At 43.2% G+C, this 15,807-nt stretch overlaps 1 protein-coding gene across 1 annotated transcript; it reads right to left on the bottom strand.

The window, feature by feature from the left end:
* Positions 1-4,782: 4,782 nt before the first annotated feature.
* GREM2 (gremlin 2, DAN family BMP antagonist) lies at positions 4,783-5,289 on the bottom strand. Its single transcript, XM_009479418.2, has one exon. The coding sequence runs from the start codon at positions 5,287-5,289 to the stop codon at positions 4,783-4,785; it is 507 nt and encodes a 168-aa protein (XP_009477693.1).
* Between the last annotated feature and the right edge of the window lie 10,518 nt (positions 5,290-15,807).

Consider the following 15,807-nt stretch of genomic DNA (forward strand, 5'->3'; position numbering starts at 1 on the left):
CTTTTTTTTCAGTGGCATGCTCGCTTTTTACAGAATTCTGGACTAATGTTTTTCTGTTTGTTTGGGTGTGTTTTAAAGAGGTCGAACACCCCATTGGTCTCCTCTCCCCCCATTTACTGCACCATCAAGCATACTACACTGTGAGTTGGCTGTAGTCCTAGAAGAGTTCTCATGGACAAATTCTGAGCCTTTGTTGATCACTAACACCGCATATCACTCACCGTTACTCAAACAAATGGCAGCAGCTAAATGAGGACTTTCATACCTGAGCAGCCGATGTGACTTACCGAGAATAACCATCTGCTTTTTTATGAGGAGCTGAGAAGATTCATCATTTTGCTTGCAAATTAAAGCCTTTCAGAAGCATGGTACTTTGTCACATGTCATGACACTGTAGTGGTTAGCTTTTTTTGTAGCACCTTTCATCATCCCAAAGCAGTTCCAAAACTTAGTTAGTTAAGTATTAACCAACAGTGGCAGTGGGAATACAATTAGTGACATCTTCCATAGACTGATGTTTTTTCTTGCCCAGTTTTTCAGTGATCAACTTTAGAAGTTGGAAGCACTTACTAATTTCATTGAGAGAAGATATAGCAAGTCTTTGTATTTCAATTATCTTGTTGCATACTCTAGGTTAATAAGCAAAGCTGAGTTTGTGCCAAGTCCATTATATCAGTTACTGAAGTCACACCAATTTTAAACAGCTATGGACAGAATAAGTGAAAACTGATGGAGCTGAGTTTTTCTGAAGATAGTGTGAACAGGTCAGCAAAGGGAGGAGACAGAAGACCATGCCCCACATCATTCAGGTCTGCCACCCATCAATCAAATGGGATTCACGTTACAGAACAGGTTTTCCAAGCCATTCTCTTGCTTATGACAGACCCGTCTATACCTGTGCTGTACCTGACGTTCATACAACCTACTTGTAAAGGCATTCAATGGGAAGTCCATTGCCCCGGAAAGATGGTGTCTTTCTGAAGAAAAAGGGTCCCCATTGAGTCAGCACTGTTTCCTCATTTATTCCCAGCTGCAGCTCCAATTTAAGCTCTTAGAAACTTCATTTGTCTCTCACCCCAAACTGGGGCCCTGCCAACACAGTAGTTCCATGGTGGTAGAGCTTAACATTTACTGTCCCCCTCCTTCCCCTGTCCCACACCACCACTCTACTTTAAGAAATACTGGACCTATCTGACCTAAAGCTTTCTTCATCTACCCTGAGACTGGCCTTGCTCTTGGATTGCTTCCACAAGGGGGAGTTTTTTGGATTACAGTGCATGCCTCCAGTATGGTGGTTCAGCAGTTGGGCAGCAAGAGGCTGGGAGAGCTGGAGCTGGAGTCTAGGCTGTACCACAAACAGTAGAGGTTCAGGTGGGTGCTGGGCAATGGAGCTACCTGCAGAGCAGGAGAGTGGCTGGGAGACAGGTGGAAATGAGAGAGGGGCATTGGAGGAGATGGCTGCCTGAGCTCCTTTTGAGCCGAGTGACAGAGGCACTTGTGAGTTCTGAGCAGAGGGCCCTGACCACGCTTAGGTAGCTAAGGCACAGCAAAACAGTCGTTCTCAAAACCAACAGCTACTAAAAAAAAAAAGTCCCCAAACCCATTAAACTGCTGAACTGTGAGAGTATTTGGGCAAGTGATGGGGAAGGGAAGAGAGCAAAGGGTTCCTGCAGGTGGCAGTTACAGCACCATAAAGGACATAGCCCTCCCTTGCTAGGTGTCATCTAGGTGCTCCTGCTTCTTTCAAGACCCATGACAGGCATCTCTTCTGGTCACACGGAAGCTCATTCCTCAGGGGGAGAACTCCCTTTCCTCACTGAAGTTTTCCTTCAAGATTATTTTGCAACTATCTTTTCTCCGAGTTGGAAAGAGAAAAAAGGAAAAAAACCAAAACACTACCCTACCTTTGGAGAGACATGCAGTGTACTCATTCAAGAGCTGATAGCAACCATTAGAACTCACCTATACCTTAAGATGTACTTCTTTTTTTTTATCCCCCCCTATGAGTAGTTTGGTGCCTGTTACATAAGGATCTAGCTATATTTTAAGCAAAACCACTTAGGTCAGGGTAATAGTTACTTCTCTTACCGCAAATGATGCCAGCAGTTCAGCCAGTGGTGGAGCTTTGGTTGTCTTCTTGTCAGTTAACCAAAAAAACCAGAATTTGTGCATGCAGAATCAACTCCAGAATCTAGGATTAGTGCAATTTATTTTTCCCTCTTGCCTTGCAAGTACTTTTGAGGGGGATGGGGGACACGGGAAGAAGTAGCTAGGTTTTCCCAAGCTGTCAGGGTGAGCTGTCATTTACCTGTATCTGGTAGGGTCAACAGGAAGCCGGAGAATATACTGATTAGAGAGCAGTTGGACACAAGGTGTTGAAGCAAAGCCCGTACACCTGGATGCCATATAACCCTAGAGTAGCTTTATTATTTAATCTATAATTTAATAGTAGACCTATAAAATAATTACATTATACTTAAAGCATTTCTTCATTTTTTGTTTTCATTTATAAAACAAGAATTAAATACAGTTTTAACCATTACAAGCTCAACTCAGTTTTTACATAAACACAGCTCCTAGAAGGAGCTTTAAGCTGCAGCATATTCATATTGCAAACTGGTGAAAAACCCCAAGCAGGGCATAGCTTAAAGATAAAGATTCTTGCACATTTTTCTTAACTGAAGTTACTAGGGTGCTTTTCTCGCTCTAGTCCAAAATGCCCGACCTTCAGTTCATTTCTTTCAAGTGGAGACAGAGATCCCTGGAGTCTTAGTAGACTATAGCTATTGCCGCCTTCCGCTCCCACCCCACCCACACCAACACTCTCAAGCCTAGACTGAACGGTTCCCATGCGCTGGCTGGCGCGAGGCTGGCAGCCCAGCAGCGACGGCCTCTAAAGCAACCCCTGCGCGAGGAGTCTCCCTGTGCGCTTCTGACACGCTGAAAGATCACAGCAGAAAAGCCATGGCTGCTCACGTAACAGGGCTAACAGACCTGACCAACCTCATCCTGCCCGTGCCAATCCCCGTAAACCGCTTGGTGAGCTCTCATGGAGCTCAGTCCTGAAAGCTTCTTAGAGCAGCCTGTCTCACATAATAGAGACCTGTGGCACTGAACCCCTGGCTGGCGAGAGTGCTGAACACATTAACCCCTTGAAGTGGCTGCATGCAAAGAGGCCAGCGGGAAAGGGCTCCTACAGCAAGCTGGTTTCAGTAGATGCAGATGCTGAACTGTGAAACATGCATCAGGGAGTCGGCGTGTCATTTTTAATTTGTACGCTTCAGACAATTGAGCACGCACGGGCTTTGGTTTGGGGGGAAAGGGCTGGTTTGTTTTGAGACATAGGATTTTAATGCAGCTGGGACTAATACAGATCAGAACTGTAACAAACGGGATATACAGGACATGCTAAACTCCATCAACCGAATAACAACATAGTATGATTTAAAATGAACTGCAAGCGTTCACCAACACTGATTATGCAGGACTCAAAAACTGAGTGGACCACCAGTACTGTAGCAATTACAACTTACTCTCTCCCTGCTCCTACAGCTGTGACCCATTCCAGCGGCACTGACTGATGGGTTTGTCCTCCTTTAACGCTAACACATTAACAAGGTTTCCAATCATGGGAGAGACACCGCTCCCAAAACCTGATGACACTGATGCAGCCTTTGGATTCAGTCAAGCAACAGCCAAATTTTGTCCTTTGTGCGACAGTGCTTTTATACCTTAAAGGAAGCATCGCTCCCTTAAGTGTTCTCAGCTCCTCTCCCACTACCCTCCACCTTCCCCAGTCTGAGCAGGCATAAATATAAGGTCATAAATGGATGTTGTCCTTTTTGGAGTAAGAAACACACACATATCTAACACACAAAAACCTACCAAAAGCCTAGTTAAACCATGTCCATTTTAAGCCAGGCAGCTGACCTAGCAACCGAGTCTCTTACTCAACATATTTTAATCTCTGGCATATTCTGCCACAAGAAAAATATACATGGCTAGGTCTATAATACTTTAAACAGCTGTTTACTATAGCTAGGTTACAAAATAAACACTGCTGCAGAGACCACGTGTTCCATATACTCTAACCACAACAGCATCAGAACCCACCCTCAGTCTGCTCTGTGGTCACGGTGGCTGACCCAGCGCCTCGCCCTCTCCCCGTTGCTTGTTATCTGCCATTCAGACAAGAAGCCCGGAACTGTTTGTCATTGCACAATTAAAGTCATCTTAAGGAGATGAGCCTCACTGGAGAGTCTCTCTTGCTTTTCGCACATTACTCCTCATTACTCTCCCTCCTCTGTGTCCCCCAGTCCTGGGCAGCATCCCACCGCTTCCAAGCGGGAGTGGCAAGCTCCGGACCAAAGCACGGGGAAGGCATTCTCGTCTTGTGGAGGGGACTGGAGTGCAGGGCAGAGGGCTTTACTCCACACAGTGGAAACATTTAATGCTGGATTCAGCCAACGGGTCACTTAGATGATCAATCCCAACTTCTGGGAGCCTGCTCCACTCCAGAAGATTCAACCACCAGAAGATATTGGAAATAAAATGAAACTTTATGGTGAAGTGCCTAACATAGCCCATTAAAAAGCGTTATTCCAGTAGGCAAGCGACAAGGAGCCTTTCCTTGCTGGAGAGATGCCTCCTGAAAGAAAACAAAACACAAAAAAAAAGGAAAAGAAGAAACAAACCAACAAAATGCACAGTCTGCTCAGGGGCAGAGGAGAGGCAGCAGTGAATCTGATGGGGTAACACCAAGCAGTAGCTACACTCCTGCTCTCACTGTTTGCCTGAGTTGTTAAGATTCACAGACATGCACCGGCACTGCTTGACCTTCTGAATTTTCTTGAGTCGGAAAGGTGGGTCCAGCTCAGGGCACTCCAGCTGCACCGTTGAAGAGGTGACCTTGTGCGGCTTGCAGAAAGCACAGGACTGGAAGGACTCCTCCTCCTTTTTCACGTGCCGTGGTATGTAGAAGGAGTTGCACTGCCCATAGCAAAAGCGGTTGATGATGGTGCGGCTTATGCAGCCCTCCTCGCTGACAGTCTGCCGCAGGGGCTGCGTCTTGCACCAGTCGCTCTTGAGGTACTTCCTTTCGGTGACCACAAGGGCCTCCTGGCTGGAGGCCAGCACCTCCTTATTGAGCTGCTGCCGCCGCTCCGAGTGGTTGCTGCTGCTGTCTTTGTAAGGGGAGGGAATGGCGCCCGCAGGACGGTTTTTCCTGGTGTCTGTTACTCGAACCAGCGCTGCCATCAGAAAAATGCACACGGCGAATTTCCAAATCATCCTGTAACGGCAACACAAGGAGCTGTTAGGAGAGACACGTTTTCAAACCACAGAATTGTAATGGAGTTGAACTTTACGCATGCTTTTAGAAGAAGTGGAGATCTTACCGCCTTTGTAATCCCACCACTTTTCCTAGGAGATTAGCTCTACTCTAGGGTGATTATTTATCATGAAGAGGCCAGGCCCTGTGGAAAGTCACATTGCTCCCCACCCCCCACCCCAAGCTCTCCAACTACTCTTTTTTCCCCTGTAGGGACACTGCTGCTTTGATCACTGACGCAGCGATTTTACAGAAGCTTCAGCCAGAAAGGTTTCCTCCTTCTCTGTGAAATCCTGGGCCAAACAGCTGGGCAAACTCCTGGCTAGCGAAGGCTCAGGAGACTCCTGCCAAAACTGTGACAGCAGATTTGGGGACAGCGGGGGCGAGGGGAAGGGAATACCAGGTTACACAAGGTGAACTCCAGTCTGCCTCTCCAGCCCCCGAGTCCCTGCCCAGCCTTGTTCCACACAGAAGTAGCGAGAGGTGTCCAAAAGCGCATTTTTATTATTTAAAATTGCTTCTGAAGTTTCTTGGGGCTTTTATGGCACTTACAGGCTTGCATTTGTTGTCTTTGTGGGAGGCCGAAAACTTGATGGATTTATTCTTGCAGTAAGAGGAAATGCTTAAACACAACTTTGAGGACTTCATTATTGCAACGCCTCTTAGGCAAATGGTTTGAGAAGGTTTGTAAACAGGAGAGAATTCAATATTTATTTTAGATGTTAAGGAATAGGGTAGAACATAAGCCAGTTACTAAGTTAAAGTAGTCAGCCAGTTGGCAAAAATATTTTTTCCTATGGTTGTCTATTAGGATTTCTTGTTCTGTGGAGCATCTCTTACCAGCTCTTGGATTTTCATCAACCACTTGTCCAATTCATTTTAGTAATGTGTCTCGATGTGCTTCCAGGATATCAGAGTAGACGTACTAAATTTCCTCATAAAGTCAATGCTCCCCAGTGAACTGCCACAACTCATTTGACAGTTCATTTCACATCGTTTTCCCTGGGAAGGGAGAACAGAGGGTCTCTAGGGAGCCAGAAGTAAGTGCAGCCCAGAAGTTTCCCATTCAGAGGCAAGGACACTTCAAGTCTTTCTAAAAGGGCTGTGCTCACCTGCGTTCTTAATGGACTGTATTTTTATAATAGCGTACAGATGAAAGACTCATCCCTCTCTTCCCAGTAAAGCTTCAAATCCTTCCAAGTAATGATTTTTTTCCCTTTAAAGTGATGCCAAGACAAAAAAACCCCCATCATACCAGTAATATAGATCCATCTAACACTATAGACACTTGAGATGTTGCATGGGTACTCCTGACATGAAACCATGCCATTTTCCAAACAAAAACACCAACAGATCAAAAAGTGTTTGCAGCAAAGGTGCAAGAGAAGAGGACAACAGCAATAACAAATACTTCTCACCTAACAAAGCAGACCTAACATATTTAACCCCTAGGGAGATAAAGAGAAGGAACTACTGTAGCAGACTAGGTGAGATAACATCCCTTTAGGTGATTTTCTAAGTTTACATGATATCAGTGTCAGACTTTGACTAAATTTCTAAGGGGAGAAGTTTGACGTTGTCGTGGTTTAACCCCAGCTGGCAACTGAGCACCACACAGCTGCTCACTCACTCTCCCCACCCCAGTGGGATGGTGGAGAGAATTGGAAAAGTAAAAGTGAAAAAAACTCATGGCTTGAGACAAGAACAGTTTAATAATTGAAATAAAATAAAATAAAATTAAATAGTAGTAGTAATAATAATAATGGTAAAAGAATACACAAAGCAAGTGACGCACTGTGCATTTGCTCACCATCTGCTGACCGATGCCCAGCTAGTCCCTGAGCAGTGGCCCCCTGGCCAGCCTTCCCCTAGTTTCTATACTGAGCATGACATCATATGGTATGGAATAGCCCTTTGGCCAGTTGGGGTCAGCTGTCCTGGCTGTGCCCCCTCCCAGCTTCTTGTGCATCTCCAGCCTTCTCAGTCGGTAGAGCATGGGAAGCTGAAAAGTCCTTCACTTAGTGTAAGCAGTACTTAGCAACAACTAAAACATCAGTGTGTTATCAACATTGTTCTCATACTAAATCCAAAACACAGCACTATACCAGCTACTAGGAAGAAAATTAACTCTATCCCAGCTGAAACCAGCACAGAAGTGCTGAAGGAAAGTGCTAATCCTATAGCTGTGAATGGAGCATGTTCTGATGCAGAGTCAAATTTCACCAGATTGTGTGCTTGAAACAGAACCACCTTTAAATGGAAAACAGTATTTCTAAAACCCAAATAAGCTTATTCATCTGCAACCATGCCAGCTGCCCACTGACACCCTTTGTAGTCACGGGTACTTTAAATCAGTGGCCTATTTTCACACTGCTTGGCATTCAGCACACAAGTCCAGAAGTTTTGTCCAGAGTCTTTAAATGAAGCAAGACTAGACTTGGCTTTGCTCGCAGGTATTGTCGCCAAGACCATTGGATGTCAACCCACACAGCCAGGCCAAAACCTAATCAGGTAATTAGTTTCAGTTGAATACAGTGTTCCACGCTTCCTTTCAAACTGTTCTCATGTTATTCTGCACTGATGGCTGCATTTCAGTAGTAGATAAAACAACTGATCCCCACGGCTTTCTGTTTTATATAGAAAAGGGAGGATAAACCCCAGGAGTTACAAGCCTACATCTTCTAGAAAAAGACAGAGGTGAGCTCTCCACAAGATGCCTTATGCCAACACTCCTCAAGCATGTTCTTCTACTCTTCTCTTGAAATGCAAGCTCACAAAGCAATTGTGATAACTCTACTGTCCTTCAGGGAGGGAGTTTGGTCCTTTTCAGCAGGGATATTGCCTCTCCAGTCTCATTTCTCTGATCCTGGTGGGGAAAAGGATGGTACGGGTCCAGAGACACATCAGAAGGAGAAATGCAGTCATCCCTCACACCTTCCTCTTTCCTTTGGGAAACCCTGTCTTACCACACCCACCCTTTCTCATCACAAAATGCAAGTTGAACCCATTTCCCTTTTGTATCGAGGATGGGGTCAAGTAAAAATCTTATGTAGGAATTCGGGAAAGCTGACAGAGAGCTACCAACTCAAAGTCTACAATATAGAGAAATGTTATAGTAGCTTTCTAATTACTGAAATAGTTTTATGTAGGCATGGAGAGCCATTCAACAGAGTAAGTAGGATTTATTCAGTAAGTCTACGTTTATAACTAATAAAGCATTATTAATCAAAGGCACTATTGTAAGGTTATAAACCAAACGCTGCAGTACATGTTAGCAAGTACTTCTACAGACAGGTGGGAATTCACCACCTATTTTTGTCATTGATCCTTATCAAACCTGTGCCTTAAAATGTTTACATAATAGAATAATAATGTATTTTACACTAGCTGGTCAAATGTGCATCCTGTCAGATTGTGGAATTTCTAATCATAGGGTTGCCTCTTACTAGCCTGCAAATCACCCCTTTCTAAGCCCTGGCACACAAACCCCCTATTCAAGCAAGTAAGGGTGCAAACAAGGTCACCTGGTGCCAGCAACATGCCAAGGACTACATATATTTTTGGTGCTCACATGCAAAGAGAAGAGAAACCTCAGTATTCTCAGAGAAACAACATTTTGGTAAACAGTCTGAATGCGAAGCGACATGGTGAATGCTGTCTGTCTGCAGACAGAGCAGGATGAGAAGAATCACAAAAAGTACTGGAGAAGAATCTGGCTTCTGGCAAGAACAGGGCAGCTCTGTCCTACTTAGACGTCACAGAATTGAACAGCGTGTGGCTGAGACCAGGCAAGTGCGAACTGCCTCAAGAGACCAACACCTCTCAAACTTGCACAGATGCCAGCCTGGGCCCACCGTTCCCGCTACACTGGGGGACTCCCCATGGCAGAGCCGGTGGAAGCTCCCATGTGACAGCTTTCAGCTTCTTCAAGCGTCATTGCCAGCTGCTGCCAGTCCCCCCCACCCCTTTTTTCCAGAACGCGAGCTGGTGCAGAAAATAACTTAACCTTAGACTAGACACCAAACAAGGCATAGCTGCATTTACATTTCACATGCTAAGTTCTTATCTCTTTGAGATAAGGAAATCAGCATCAAGTATGAATTCATAAACTCATCAAACCTGTCATGCTGGAGCTGGGCTATCAGGTACCCAGGGGTGTAAAAAATCTTTGGCCAAGGAGGCAAGAATGCCAAGATACAGCTCTGTAAGCCAGAGAGGTCAGGCCACTCGGCTAGGAGGGGAAGACCCAGGATCACTGTGTCTGCCCTTAGCTTTATTTCTTGTTTGTATCCAATTACTGTGTAACATAAAATATCTACCAAGGCAGGCTCTCTCTTGCATACTGACCTTCTGGCCCTATAACTCATGCATTCTTGAAAGCAGTCCAGCTCCGGAGCAGGACAAGCAGCAGTGTAACCCCCAAAATAGCCTATAGTTTTGTGGTTAGGGCACTTCTCTGGTAATTGGAGTATTGGATTTGACCTCAGAATTCGAGTGCATCGTTTTCAGACAAGTCTCCCAATGCAGAAGTAGGTGCTATGGTCTGAAAGACAGGGCAGGAGGTAACAGCAGCACCCACCTGTGCTGAGTGACTGCTCCCCCACTTCCTCTGGTTTTCAAAGACATGACTTCAGTTTCTAAGGTCAGGATGCAGTTTCTGACTAGGAATTTCAGTTTTGTAGATCAGCCTACTTCAGGGTTGCAGGTGGACAGAAAGAGAAAGTGATTTAACTGGAAGATCGCTGTGATATTTTACGTTAGCTGCTCAGGAAATCAGCAGGTGTGAGACACATTTGTTTGTTTTAGCATGCAACACCTACAAAGCACTCGGCACTATCAGTATTCCTGGAAGCATCCAACTCTTTGATACAGATATGTCATACAATCACGTCCTCTTCACCAGGCCTTCCTGGGAGGGGGTTCAGAGAAAAAGCCACAGCCAATGGTTTAAAAAAAAAAAAATCTGCAAAACCTGTCTTACCATGGAACTTGAGAGCCTACCTGTTTAGCTTAGCCACAAGATAGATTCAGCCTATAAACCTATCCTACACCCATCAAAAGCACTGTAAGAGCCAATGACTGGGAAAATGATAAACAAATCAGAGATACTTCACTTTTTGAAAATTTGGATTTAATTAACAGCTGAACAGTTTGCCTTGGAGAATGGTTTCTCTTCAACTACCAGCAAAAGGCAGGAATTATAGGCTAGGTTAAATCAGGTATGGTTCTATGGCATGAGATATACATGGTCACATTTGACCACCTGCATCACTCTTACAGCTCCCATCCTGCAAACTTCAGAGACACAAGAGCTCTCTTTCGGGATCAGCTATTCAGCTGATTGGGGGAATCCCTATTACCAAAAAATTTTCTACTCCCCGCTTACTTTCACATTAGACCTAGTCAAGAAAGAATCTGTATAAACCAGAAGTATGTATATTAATGTAAGAACATGGTGTACATGGTCAGTTCTCAGCATTTAAGATGGGACACAAGAACTGTTCCTTGAAGACAAGCCAGGCAATAACTTTTCAAAGAACTAAAACTTGGCTTTAGCAACAGATGTGGGAAGCCAGGAAATATCAGATTCTCTACCAGGAAGCCAAAAATGCTATTTATTTAATTTATTAAACGGTTAGGCATGATTCTAATGGTGCAATGTTCAAATAAAGACTATACAAGTCAGGCACCTTTGTGCAAGGGAGGCATTTGGTCCTAACTTCTCCCTTTTAAGTATCCTTTGGAAATGATCGCTCCTGTTTCTCAACAATGTCAGCAATAGCTGAACGCTGTACTATATCTTTCTTTTTGCAGAGCCATGGGCCTCTTAGTAAATCATTCCATCATTAATAGATTCTCATGATTAAATTGCCAAGACTGAGGCCAGCCACAACAACAAAACATGTAGGATGTGGGGGGGGACGGGATGGGACGGGACACCAAACTTAAAAAAAAAAAAAAAAACAAACCCAGAAAACCCAGTACTGCAGCTAGAATGTGTTATTCAGATACTCAGATACAAAATCACTGCATTTTAGCAGTAAAGAAGAGTTACCATGTACTAGGAATACTAAGGAACACTTTTTAAAACCACTGCATGCAACACCAAAGGGAATAATTGTTTAAAGAACAATAATTAATGACATTACAAACAGAAGTTTTTCCATTCTTGCCCTCTAAGAACCTTCTATAGTGATTTGAGAGAAAGCTATTCCATTGCATCACAGCCCTAGCAGTAGGTGGTAGAAGGATAAAACATTTTGTTCAAACTTAATAAACTCCTTGTACCATCGCTGGCTGGCATGGATGGAGATCCTTCCTCCTCTCCATCGTTCCCTCTCCGCCCCACCAAGGAGATCCATCCATCTCTCTCCCTCACACCAACACCTCTCCATCAGAGAGGCCCAAGCATGCCCACGGGGAACACCATGAAACTGTGAAAGAAACAGGAAAGGTCTGCCTGCAGGCTGGATGCCTCAGGAACCATCCTGTCTTGTCCAGGCTCTTGTTCTGTTTTTGAAAGAGGAAGGTGGGGCTGGGTTTCACTGATGCCAGCCCACGTTCCTCAGGAGAGGACACCATTTCCCCCATAATGCCAGAACTTAGAAGTTCTCCTTTTCGAGCCAGTTCCTGAAGACACTGAATTTAAAATATTGAAAACTAGAGTACATCGCAGTCAAAACCAAAGTACGTAGAACAAAGACACTGGAGGGGACAGTCTATGCTAAGATAAAGCTAGTTGAAAGCAACTCAGAGGATGTTGCTTCATACTAATTTCAGCTCTCACTATAGATTTTCTACAATTAAGAGCTTTATCTTGAATTTTTTCTGAAGAGGCTGGGAGTTTAGAAGAATTCCTGGTCCGTGCACAAAAATATAAGAAGAATCAAGGACTCAACCAAATACTTCTGTCATATTCAGCAATGTGTAATGGGTCAGATATGTTATTTTTAGGACAGGAGCAATTATGAAGAAAACTTGAGGGTAAACTCACCCTTGGCACTAAACCCAACCAGCTCGAATGATGGGTTTTTCCTTCATATTTTGTCCTCTATCTTTCTTATCTACCTTTACTGCCTCCAGAAATTCATGCTTATAACCACTGAACTATTCCTTCAGGAACTTCAGACAAGCTCATTTGAAACAAGTTAGAATGCAGCTGCTCACTTCATCAGTTAAGAGATCACATTACTTCAATGCTCCTCTTTGCACTGACATCCTGCCAGGAAGTATATTGATTTAAATATTGTATTACTGATCTATGGTGTTAGGCTCTCCACAGGCTGAATCCTTCTTATCTTGCACAGCTTCTAAACCTGTGCTTCACTTTATTTTTTTTAGGTAGTATTAGTATTAGAGGAATTGAGAGAAGTTTCTCATTTTTTTACAGCAAGGAAAGCCAGGACAAGGACTCTGTGAGGAGAGTCACTGAAGATTTCATTAACTGAGATACCAGTTTTTATCTATTATATCCAAGATAGGAACTAGAGTTCCAGAAGACTGGGAAGGGGTTCAGGGGGAGGGGAGTATTGGTGAAGCCAGCCCTGGTATTTTTCTTTGAGATACATTCACTAACACTTATATCCATGATAAATACTGATGCTTCCCAAAAAACACATGCACACGTAATAAACGCAATTACTAAGGCAATCACCCAACTAGAATAAAATAGTGAAGGAAACCACGCTCCAAGGGGGGGTGGGGGGGTTTAAGGCTAAATGTTAGCCAGGTAATACAGTGAAGCAAGACCCTATCAACTTCATACTGCCCTGTATTTATCAAAGATCTGATTTCACAACTGTGTCAGCATTTATGATTTTAACACAGGAAAAGTAAAATAAAGAGGAGGAAGAAGAGCTACAAGACATATGAAAGCTAACTCATCCTACAGTAGCTCTGGTAAAGCAGCAATGCCATTTTTAGGAGAATGTGAATACACAGAACTCCGATTGAATACTAACAGGTAAATGGACAAAGGCTTTTTGGAATATTGTTATGATTAAAACTCCTAACTTTTGTTGCAATTTCAGCTTCAGAAACTTGTGGTTTTAGAGCCAACCACAGACAAATGTCTGCCTGGTGAGCACATGTGAATTGTCCCAAGCAGAGTGAGATGTCCTACTCAGAAGTGTCTGGGTAGTCATCAGTACTGGCAGCACATGCAACACTGGGGAAAAAAGGGGGAGTGGGAGGAGGGAAAAACCCACAAAATAAAACCAGATTTCTGCTCGCCGTCCATGAGGTTGATTTTCTTTCTCCCAACCTGGTTTTGGAGAATGCTAGAGTCAGGGGGTGGGAGGAATAATTAAAAGAAAACTCCTTGGATACAAGGAGAATAGCTTTTTGGAAAGGACTGGAAGTTAGTTCTCCTATGAATATAAAAAATGTCTCCTTGCAAGAGTGAACCAGGTTGAAAAGATACGTGTTGTCCTTCTCAGTGTTCCTCAGCATGAGATAAAGAGCCCCAAATAGGCAAGTCAGTTCTGTTTGCACATGAACATTTTGTCCAGCAAGCAATAATAGCCTACATTTAACTTTATTCTTCTGTGCATAAGGCAGCTGGTACACTCCCATTTGGCAGCGTTTCATTCAGGAGAAAACAGCAGACTTCTGCCCTTGGGAAACTAAAAACTAAATCAGAAGGGAAGCAGTGGCTTGAGCAAATGTCTTCATTTGTGACCATCCCTCAGCCTGTTGCAAAGGAGGACAGTCCTTTCCAACAGGCTGAATGGGGAAAGTTCAGCATTTAAATACAATAGCTCATTTCATTGCTTCCTCACTGGAGAATCGATACTACAAAAGACTATTTTGCAATGAGTAGTCTCCATTATATTTTTGTTGTTTGCATTACAACAGAACATAGAAACCTCATCCAAGACCAGTGCCTGACTAAGCAACACAACTTCAAACGTTTGTAGACTAACTTGGTGAGCAACATATGGTGGGACCAGAACTGAGCACAGAGGGGAAGTGAGTTACTGGAGGTCAGAAATTCACTGAGAATGGACCGTTTCCAATGCCTTTCAATTGCACTGCATGGTACCAATGCTCTTCTTTTTGCTGATCAATCCAGATTTCTTACCCTTAAGCAAGCTTTCCTTTAAAAACATTATACTTTTGTATTTGAAAATGGTTCTGTATGAAAATTTCCAATATAGTTTCCCTGAGTTTTGATAGAAAAGAGATAGAGTTAGGAGGTTTATTGCTTTGTAAATTCAAATAATGCACTACTTCCAGAGCACACAGCTCATTTTTTAGCTCACAATAAGGGAGAAGACTATTAGTCTTCAATATACGTGCATTACTGTACTTGCACCATTCCCAGAAGAGGGCATTTGGATGAGATCTGTTCTAGAAGAAAACTGAGGCCTGTACATTAAAGCATCATAAAAGTGCTCAAAATAATTTCTGCTTGCTTCTCTTAATGGTCAGAAAAATGTAATTACTTCTAAAAATCAGTAGGGAGCATGTAATCTTGTGTATGAGAAACACTAGATTAATCAACAGACAAGTAACATTTAAATTTTTCAGATTTTCTGGTAGACTCAGATACTTGTACTCTTTCAGGCTCTGTATTCGACATGCTATCCTCAGTTACTACATTATGACTCTTAAGTAGTCATGTTCTTGTTTGAAAAAACATAAAATTTTATTGATGGTCTAGTGTTTATATTATACATTTTTGTAAGCCAATATCCTATTTATAGAGCTGAAACACAGATGGTTCAAATAAGAATTGCTCTTATCTCAATATTGCACAGGCTAGTCTTTCTATTAGTTAGCATGCAAATTCCCATACACACAAAATTTCAGCTATGTATCCCACTATTTTCCAATATGCCACTTGCAAGAACCATCGCAGCCGTATTTCCATAAAGTTGTCCTAAAAATGGCATAGATTTATTGCTTCAACAGTTTTTAATTTACATTTATCTCTGCTTAAATTTGCCTGACAAAGCATCAGTCCTCCTGACTAAAACTTACAGCAGTTTTGGGGACAGAGTACAGAAGATCTATGCTAATGAGCAAATAAAACAAGTATTAAGCCCATTCAGCCTGTTAGCAACAACCAGGTCTATGCCATCCAAACATGCATCTAAGTGCCTTACAAGAATGATTAGTTTCACAAAAAAGCATTTTTTCTCCTCAGTGATGCTAAATCTAGGGAATCCTCTCATCCTTTTTTGTTTTTTCTTTGGTTAATAAGCAACATGCAATTACACACCTGACTGTTCCTCACAACTGCATTTTTTAATCCACTGACCAAATTTCAAACAAGTTGGACAGCAAGGCAGTTTTGAAACTCCTATTGCATTACACTAAGTGTGTTTTCTCCTAGGGTATACAGGAAGGCATGAAAAGTATTTCAGGGAAGGGGAAGGAGGGGCAGGGCAAGTCAAGGATATCACAGTTTGGTACCACAGGAGGCATGAGTAGTAAAGAGGACGTTTAGGGTTACTGTCGTGGACTGGCACACC

The sequence above is a fragment of the Pelecanus crispus genome, chromosome 3, assembly GCF_030463565.1.
Source record: "Pelecanus crispus isolate bPelCri1 chromosome 3, bPelCri1.pri, whole genome shotgun sequence".
Lineage (NCBI taxonomy): Eukaryota > Metazoa > Chordata > Aves > Pelecaniformes > Pelecanidae > Pelecanus > Pelecanus crispus.